Below are 9,971 nucleotides of genomic sequence, written 5' to 3' on the forward strand. Positions count from 1 at the left end.
GCTGTGGCTCAAGTGGTAGAGTGCTAGCCTTGAGCTGAAGAGCTGAGGGACAGTGCTCAGGCCCAGAGTTCAGGCCCACGAGCCCCTCCCCCTCCCAAAAAAAATCAATTTTTAAAAAGGTTCGACATCATTAGTTATCAGGGAACTGGAAACCAAAACAATTGTTCAACACCACTTCTTCCCGATTAGGATAGTTATTATCAAAAAAGTAAAAAAACAAAAACAAATGTGTGGACAAGAATACAAACAAAAGAGATGCTTATACACTGTTGGTGGGAATGTAGATTGGTACAATAATTTTTTTAAAGTATTGTGGGTGGGGATGGGAGAGAAAAACTGGGAAAGAACAAGGGAATGGCTGCATTGTCAAAAATGAAATATACTCATTACCTGACATGTAACTGTAACCCCTCCTCTGTACATCACCTTTATAACAATAAAGGAGGGGAGGGGCGGGGAGGAATATGGAGGTTTCTAAAGAAATTTTAAAATTAAAAATAAGTCTGGCTGGTGACTCATGCCATATAACTCTTGCTACTCAGAAGGCTGAGATCTGAGGATTACAGTTTGAAGCCAGCCCAAGCAGGAAAGTCAGAGAGACTCTTGTGACCCAAATAGAAAAACTTGAGTCTTAAAATAAAAGGGGGGGGGAAGCTCAGAGACAGCCCTCAACCCGATTTCAAGCCTCAGAATTGGCACCCAAAAAAACAAAAACAAAATAAAAAACCCACTGAAAACCAGAAAGAAGATGACAAAGCAAACCGTCTTCTGGACATATATCCAAAAGAAATAAAAGATTTCTGCTCTCCCATGTTTGGTGCAGCCTTATTCACAATAGCCAAAATTTAAAAACAAGTATCAGTTGATGGACAAATGGATAAAGACAATGTGTTATGTATACACACAAACACACAAAGGAGTGTTATTACCACCCCCACACACATACACACAAAAAACGAGCTTTTGTCACTGACTATAACATGGATGAACCTAGAACATTTTGCTAAAGGAAACCAGAGAAACACAAATGTTACACAGTATCACTTATATATGTAATCTGAAAAGAAAAACCAAATTTACAGAAACAGACAATAAAACAGATGTAGTCAGGTGATACAAAGTAGCAGAAATACAGGTTATGCTGTATTTCCAAAGATCTAATATACAACACTAGCATTATAAATAAAACTGTACAAATTTTGGAGTTCAAGCTAAATGGATAAATTTTAGCTGTTCTTCTCTCACAGACACAGACAAACACACAAACAAATGATGAATTAGCCAGGTACGGGTAGCTCATACCTGTAATCCTAGCTACTACTCAGCCCAGGCAGGAAAGTACATGAGATTCTTATTTCCAATTAACCACCAAAAAGGTGGAAATGGAGCTGTGTCTGTAGCCTTAAGCAAAAACACAGGAACAGGGCCCAGGACAGTTACAAAAAGGGTTGCAGGCATGGCTTAAGTGGTAAAGTACCTACCTAGCAAACCCAAGCACCTAAATTCAATACTAGTAAAGGGAAAATTAAAAATAAAGTATTGATTAACTTTTTGTGTGTGTCAGTCCTGGAGCTTGAACCAAGGGTCTGCTGAGACGATGTCTCTGAGTTTTTTTGCTCAAGGTTACTTGTTGAGCCACAGCTCCACTTCTGGCTGTGTGGCGGTTAATTGTAGATAACAAATCTCAAAGCTGTCAACTTTTTTTGTTTCTATATCCTGGAGTTTATTTCCATAAATATATTTTATATAATCAGAAGCATACTGGCATTGAACTTTGTGTTCCTCCCCTAAGAATAACCTCCTTTGATCTCACTATGTATGAATGTGTAGAGTACAGTATAGTTTATCATGTCCCAGAGTACTTTAGAGACAGCTTCTGCATATAAGAGAAAACATGCGCCATTTTGAGCTTAGCTTACCTCACTTAAAATGATTTGTTCTAAAACCATCATCCATGACTGTATAAAATTCCATTGTGTATAGATACCATGTTTTGTTTTTTTAATCTATTCACCTATTGTAGGACACCTGGGCTGTTTACACAACTTGGCCATTGTGAATAGTCAGATCAGAGTCTCAAAGATTTCTCCCCTACCAGAGTTAGACCCTGATCTTCAGATCTCAGCCTCCTCAGCCTCCAGAGTTATAATTATAGGGGTGAGCAACTAGTGCCTGGTAAATGTCTTAAAAGTTAAAAACCAACTATCTTAACAATAAAACAAGTTTAAAATAATTTTTTTTGGTCGGTTGTGGGGCTTGAACTCTGGGCCTGGGTGCTTTCTCTCAGCTCTTCAGCTCAACGTGAGCACTCTACTGCTTGAGCCTCAACACCAATTCTGGTTTACTAGTGGTTTATTAGAGATAAGAGTGTCATGGAGTTTCCTGCCCGGGTTGGCTTTGAACCCTGATTCTCAGATCTCAGCCTCCCCAGTAGCTAGGATTACAGGCGTGAGCCACTGGTGGTGCCAGGCTTAAAATAATTTTTTTTTAAATTTTTGTCAGTCATGGGGCTTGAACTCTGGGTCTGGGCGCTGTCCCTCAGCTCTTCAGCTCAAGACTAGTGCTCTACCACTTTGAGCTCCACTACTGGTTTTTAAGTGGTGAATTGGAAATAAGAGTCTTACAGAGACTTTTCTGCCCAGCCTGGCTTTGAACTGTGAACTTCAGATCTCAGCCTCCTGAGTAGTTAGGATTATAGGCAGGAGCCACTGGGCACCGACAGAATATTTACTATCTTTTAAAGATCTTATCATTAGTATCTCCATTATTGCAGGTTAGAAGACTAAAGCCTAACTAGTCTAAATTAATGATTTGCAATCCCAGCCATAAAAAAGAATCATGAGAAACTATGGACACTAGACAAATGTCTGAGCCTGACTTAAGATTGATTTAATTGTTTTGTGATGAGACTTGGTCACCCCATGGAGTTCTAATATACAGCAATGGCAGCAGTTCACATAAACTAAGTGACCAAGGCCACAAAGCTGACTAGGAATCAAACCTAAGTCTTCCCAATTTTCCATTCTGTAACATTAATGCTCACTTATGGAAAGAAGTTATACTAACTTGTTACTGAGCTAGTGCTTAGCTCAAGTGATAAGCTGTTTCCTAACAAGAGCAAGGCCCTCAGTTGAGTTCCAAGGAAATAAACAGAAAGAAAAGGGAATAGGAAGAAAACAGCATTATTAGTTACTGTGATACCTACTCCAAAAGATCAACCAATATAAAGAGTTCAAAACACAACATTATGACCAGCCATTGCTCAGTAGTAAAATATTTAAAATAGTCACACAACATTAGATGGGAACATAAAAGAAATTCCATTACCTGTCAGAACCTGGGTGAAATTCTGAAAGCAAGGAAGGTCGCCTTCGAAGCTGCTGCTGCTGCTGCTGCTGCTGCTGCTGTTGCAAAAGCTGTGATGCCTGACTAACTTCAAGATGAGAAGAACGATAGTCAGGGACTGCAAATTCCTGGTATTAAAATAATCATAAATTAGCTATTAACTAAAAAGTAGATAGCATCATGAAATTAAACCAACTACTTAAGGAACACTAAATATGGAAATAAATGGTAATAATGATTTCAATTCTTTACTCAGTAAATTCCTCCCCAATAAACCTAAAGAATCAACATTTTAATCACAGTAAAAAAATAAGCCAAAACTGGGCTGGGAAGGTGGATCAGTGGTAGAGTGCGTGCCTTGCATGCATGAGGCCCTGGGTTCGATTCCTCAGCACCACATAAGCAAAAAGAAAAAAGCCGGAAGTGGCATTGTGGCTCAAGTGGTAGAGCACTAGCCTTGAGCTGAAGAGCTGAGGGACGGCGCTCAGGCCCAGAGTTCAGGCCCCATGACCGGACCCAAAAAAAAAGCCAAAAGAGTAGAATCAGACTGTCCATTCCAAAATGTTTTTTCTCTGATCACAAACAAAAACATATGTTAGTGTCTCAGGATGGTGAATTAAAGGAATTAATACAAATAAGCAAATACACTGACAAGATTAAATTATTATTGTTATTATTAAACCTGAGCATCAATAGTTTATGCCTAAATCCTAGCTACTTGAGAGGCCAAAAATCAAGAGGATCAAAGTTGGAGGTCAGCGCAGAAGGAAAGTTCATGAACTCTTTCTCAACTATAACTGGGCACAGTGGCATGCCCTATCATCCCACCTAGGACAAGAAACCTAAAATTGAAATTAGATGGACCTAGGTCTACAAGCATGCCAAAGTAGAAAGTTAGGCACAATTTCAAAAAAATAAACAGGACCAAAAAAAAAAAAGAGGGAGAGAGGTATTTAGATATGTAGATCAGGTAGAGAACACCTGCTCGGTAAGCATGTACCTTTGAGCTCAAAAACCCAGTACTGGAAAAAATTCAAGTGAAATTTCAAGATCAAGTTCTATTTATTCATTCCTTTAATAGCTTATTACTCCCAATCTATATTGCTCAAGTAAGTAAAATCTCAAGTTTATTTTATTATGTGTTCAACATAAAATCCTAGCGTGCATTCAGTGCTTACACAAATTGGTAAGCTATCAGAGTTATAGAAATCATACAGTTAGACCCATACATATTTATAAATGAAGAAATAGAGTCCAGAGAAGCAACAGATTAGTTAAGAATAATAGTTTTCCCATCTTACCAAGGTGTTTGGGTTTTGGGGTTTTTTTCTTTTCTTTTTTGTGATGGCACCAGGCCTTAAAAATCAGGACCTTTAGCCGGGCGCTGGTGGCTCACGCCTGTAATCCTAGCTACTCAGGAGGCTGAGATCTGAGGATCGAGGTTCAAAGCCAGCCCGGGCAGGAGAGACCTGAGACTCCTATCTCCAATAAACCACTAGAACACCGGAAGTGGTGCTGTGGCTCAAGTGGTAGAGTACTAGCCTTGAGCTGAAGAGCTGAGGGACAGCACCCAGGCCCAGAGTTCAAGCCCCATGACCCACAAAAAAAAAAAATTCAGGACCCTCACATTCTCACTTGATTTTTCTGCTCTATCTGGAATGCTACCACTTGAGCCATAACTCCACTTCTGGCTTTTTGTTGGTTATTTGAGGATAACAGTCTGATTTATCTAGCCAGGCTGACTTCAAACCTTGATCCTCAGATCTCAGGCTCCGGAGTAGCTAGGATTACAAGATGAATGTTTTAGTGCTTGTTTTTCTACTTTATTTTTGTTAATTTTTCTGGCTAGAACTTCCTTTCACTCAATCTTAAACAGATATTTAAAGGCAGAATTACTGAACAACAATTTTTTTTTCTTTGTGTGCGGTTGTGGGGCCTGAACTCTGGGCCTGGGCACTTTCCCTCAGCTCTTCAGCTCAAGGCTAGTGCTCTACCACTTGAGCTACAGCGCCACTTCCAGCTTTTTTCTTTTTGCTTATGTGGTGCTGAGGAATGGAACCCAGGGCCTCAGGCATGCAAGGCAAGCGCTCTACACTGAGCCACCTTCCCAGCCTCTGAACAACAATTTAATGCAAGGTATATACCAAAAAATTAAAAGCAAATAAACAAAAAACTTTCCAAATAAATTTTCAAAAGTACATTATTAGTAATAGCCAAAAATGTAAACATCCTAATTGACCAATGGATGAACAAAAACAGAATAGTACTCACCATGAAAAAAAAAAATTAAACATCAATACATACTAGGAGACAAATGAATGCTTAAAAAAAAAAAAGTTGGAAGTGGTGCTGTGACTCAAGTGGTAGAGCACTTGCCTTGTGCTGAAGAGCTAAGGGATAGTGCCCAGGCCCAGAGTTCAAGCCCCCACTACCAACAAAAACAAACGAACAATAAAAGGTAGGCAAGTTTTAAAAACCAGACTTTTGTTTAAAGCCAACTATTATTATTCCATTTACGTGCAAATTCACAGAGACAGACTAAATTAGGTGTTTCTAATAACAAAGGGGGAAACTGGCCTGCTATCAGATATGGGGTTTAATTTCAAGTATGGAAATTTTCTGGATTTAGGTAACAAAGCACAATGTAGTGACAATACTAAAAGTATTACATTACATACTTTTTAAAGTCAAATTTCTGCTATGCAAATTTTGTTATGTGAATTCTAAGTCAAGAAAAAAGCTTTAAAAATCATAAATAGGCCCCACACAAGTGACTAATGCCTATAATCCTAGCTACTCAAAAGGCTGAGATCTAAGGGTTGGGATTGGGGGGGAGGGGGGAGGCTGGGAAGGGATGTGAAGGGTAAACCAAAGGAGGAGGCTGCAATGCTTGGTAAGAAATGTACGCATTATCCTGCCCATGTAATTGTAACCCCTCTGTACAGTATGTTCACAAATAAAAAATAAATTAATTAATTAAAAAAAAAAAAGGCTGAGATCTGAAGAACCCAGATCGAAACTAGCCCTAGCAGGAAAGTCCATGTGACTCCAATTAACCACCAGAAAGCCAGAAAGTAGAGTAGAGGCAAGCAGAAAAGTAATAGCCATAAAGTAAGTAAAAAAAATAAAGCTCAGTAGTACCTAGCCCGAGTTCAAACTGTAAACCCCACATAAAAAAAAGAAAAAAATATATGAACAGATAAAATTGAATTGTTCAGGCTCAGGAAGGTAATAGAAAGTAGTCCAAAGCTTTTGTCCATAAGTCGATAATAGAAATCATAACTCAAGGATAGTTTAAGAATAAAATCTCAGATAAAGCCGGGCACAGGTGGCTCACACCTATAATTCTAGCTAGTCAGGAGGCTGAGATCTGAGGATCGTGATTCAAAACCATCCTGGGCAGGAAAGTCTGTGAAACTCTTTTCTCCAATAAACACTAGAAAACCGAAAGCAACACTTTAGCTCAAGTGGTAGGGTGCCAGCCTTGAGCTGAAGAGTTGAGGGACAGCGCTCAGGCCCAGAGTCCAAGCCCTACAACCAACAAAAGAAAAAGAAAAGAAAAGAAATGTACACCTATCCAGGCACTGGTGGCTCATGCGTGTAATCCTAGCTGCCAGGAGACTGAGATATGAGGATCATGGTTCAAGGTCAGCCTGGGAAGGAAAGTCTATGAAACTAGCCTTGAAGAAAAAGCTCAGGGATAGCACCCAAGCCCTGAGTTCAAGCCCCCACCACCAAAAATAAATAAATAAAAGGAACGAAATGGATTCATTACCTGACTAATGAAACAGTAACCCCTTTGTACAATACCTTAACAATTAAATTTTATTGTTTTAAATGTAAAAAAAAACAACAACTAATGAACACAAAAAAATCACTTTTTTTTTTTTTGGTCGGTCATGGGGCTTGAACTCTAGGCTTGGGAGCTATCCCTCAGCTCTTCAGATGAAGGCGAACACTCTACCACTTGAGCCAAAGCTCAACTTCAGGTTTTCTAGTGGTTTATTGGAGATAATTTCCTGCCTGAGCTGGCTTTAAACCTCCATCTTCATATCTCAGCTTCATGAGTAGCTAGGAATATAGGAGTAAGTCACCTGTGCCTGGTTAAATATGAAATCTTAAGCAACAAAATGTACCCAGCTGGGGCTGGGAAGGTAGCTCACTGGTAGAGTGCTTGCCTTGGATGCATGAGGCCTTAGGTTCGATTCCTCAGTACCACATAAGCAGAAAAAGCTGGAAGTGGCACTGTGGCTCAAGTGGTAGAGCGCTAGCCTTGAGCTGAAGAGCTAAGGGACAGCGACTAGGCCCAGAGTTCAGGCCCCACAGCCCAATAAATAAATAAATAAATAACAAAATAAATAAATATAAAAAATGTACCCAGTTGAATGAAGGGAAAAAAACACAGAAACTGAATTACAACTATTTAAAATTGCAACTATTTAAAATTTTAAGATAATTTAAATTCTTCCCAGAATTTTCATGTCCAGGCTGGCTTTGAACCATGATCCTCAGATCTCAGCCTCCAGAGTAGCTAGGATTACAGGCATGAGCCACCAGTGCACAGCTCCATGAGACTCTTATCTCCAATAAACCACTAGATAACCAGAAGTGGCACTGAGGCTCAAGTGGTTGAGTACTAGCCTTGAGCTGAAGAGCTGAGAGACAACACCCAGGCTCAGAGTTCTAGCCCCATGACCAACCAAAAGAAACCACAAATTGTCAATGCTATACAAATTCTACACAATAAAAAGGACAGGACCAAAGCTGTGGCTCAGTGGTAGAGTTTTGTTTATCCCTTAGGCCCTCAGTCCAATGTCTAGCAACACAAAAAAGGAGAGGGAAGGGAGGGGAGGAAGAGAAAAGGTTTTGAGAAGAATTTATGTTTTCCAAATTAACATTAAATCTCTTTAAGACGGTAAAGAGAACTGGGAATGTGGCTTAGGGGTAGAGTGCTTGTCCAGCATGCATGAAGCCCTGGGTTCGATTCCATAGCACTACATAAACAGAAAAAGCCAAAAGTGGTGCTGTGGCTCAAATGGAAGAGTGCTAGCCTTGAGCAAAAAAAAGAAGCTCAAGGACAGTGCCCAGACCCTGAGTTCAAGCCCCTATACTGGACAAAAAAGAAATAAAAAAGGTAAAGACCTCTTTACCTTTGCTAGCTATCACTCAGTCCAAGCTATATGGCCAGTTTAATAAAACTCAACCAGAACATGGAATGCAAAATATAGGTCTTAACTTAAAAATTCTAAGCAATACTGGGGCTTGGGCTCTGTCCCTTAGATTTTTTTGCTCAAGGCCAGCATTCTACCACTTGAGCCAAAGCTTCACTTCAACTTTCTGGTGGATAATTGGAAATAAGTCTCAGGGACTTTCCTGATGGGGCTGTCTTCAAATCTTGGTCCTCTGGATTGCAGCCTCCAGAGTAACTAGAATTATAGGCATGAGCTACCAGCACCCTGCTTAACTTTAATTTCTGCTTTTCTATCAATTACTGTACTCCCACCCCCCCAAAAAAAAACACCAGAAACATGCTGAATCTCTAATATCTATTAAAAAAAAGTAAAAAAATGAAGATAATTATTCCAAACTTTGATTCCCAATCTTTCATAATGAAGAAAAAAGTACATAAAGAAAAAAGTACATTTGATTTCTGACAAATGAACATTAAATAGAAAGATAAAATACAAAACATGTATGCATTTTGCTCCTTACCTGCTGGTGACGGGTACTAGGAAAGGTGTACTGAACAGAATGGGGAGGATAACGGCTTTGTTCTGTACTGAATGCTCCTTGGTTGGGAGGATATCCTGAACTTGACATTATCAGTAAAGAAGTCCTCACTGGGCTGTGAGATCAAGTCCAACAATCAATCATGTTTCTAGGAAACCACCTAAATAGGATGGAGAAAAAACAATTCATAAGAACTAAAATAAAATCAAATGGTCTTCTAGTAACATAACTATATCCATAAATAAAACTACAATCACTAGTAAAAGACTCTCTACGTTATTTGCTTAATAAAAGTAACTAAGATTTGGTAAACTAATGGGTCTTAACCTTAACATTTAGAAAAAAGTTCTTTAATATATGGCTAATGATATAATGCATAAAGTAAAACTACTCAGGAGGCAAGGTCAGGAGAATCTTGGTTCAAGAACACCAGGCAAAAACGGTGAGAATCTCATTGCAACCAATAAGCCAGACATAGAGACAAACATCTGCAATCCCAATTAGGTAAATGACCATATAAAGGAAGATCCTGATCTAAGGTCTGCCTCCAAGAAAAGAATCCAAAACTCCTTGTCTGAAAACCTAAAGGGGAAAAAAAATGGTAGAAGACTCATCTAGCAAGCTCAAGGCCCTGAGTGAATAAAATGAATTTTAAGGCCCTGAGTGAATAAAATAAATTTTAACAAGATTTACACTCTCGGACAGGAGTTGGCTCAGTGGTAGAATGGTTGCCTTGCATGCATGAGGCCCTGGGTTCGATTCCTCAGCACCACATAAGCAGAAAAAGCCGGAAGTGGCACTTACTGCTCAAGTGGTAGAGCACTAGCCTTGAGCTGAAGAGCTGAGGGACAGCACCCAGGCCCAGAGGTAAGGCCCCATGACCCACAAAAAAAAAA

At 39.5% G+C, this 9,971-nt stretch overlaps 1 protein-coding gene across 1 annotated transcript in view; it reads right to left on the minus strand.

The window, feature by feature from the left end:
• The window catches only part of Ncor1 (nuclear receptor corepressor 1), a 168,843-nt gene that overhangs the window by 136,019 nt on the left and 22,853 nt on the right, over positions 1-9,971 (minus strand). The window contains exons 2-3 of the mRNA XM_013016349.1: positions 9,058-9,235; positions 3,328-3,473 (exon numbers count right to left, since the gene is read on the minus strand). Coding sequence (XP_012871803.1) covers positions 3,328-3,473; positions 9,058-9,165 — 254 coding nt within the window. The 5' untranslated portion in view covers positions 9,166-9,235. The remainder of the gene's footprint in view (positions 1-3,327; positions 3,474-9,057; positions 9,236-9,971) is intronic.

Source organism: Dipodomys ordii, unplaced genomic scaffold, assembly GCF_000151885.1.
Source record: "Dipodomys ordii isolate 6190 unplaced genomic scaffold, Dord_2.0 Scaffold31, whole genome shotgun sequence".
Taxonomy (NCBI): domain Eukaryota; kingdom Metazoa; phylum Chordata; class Mammalia; order Rodentia; family Heteromyidae; genus Dipodomys; species Dipodomys ordii.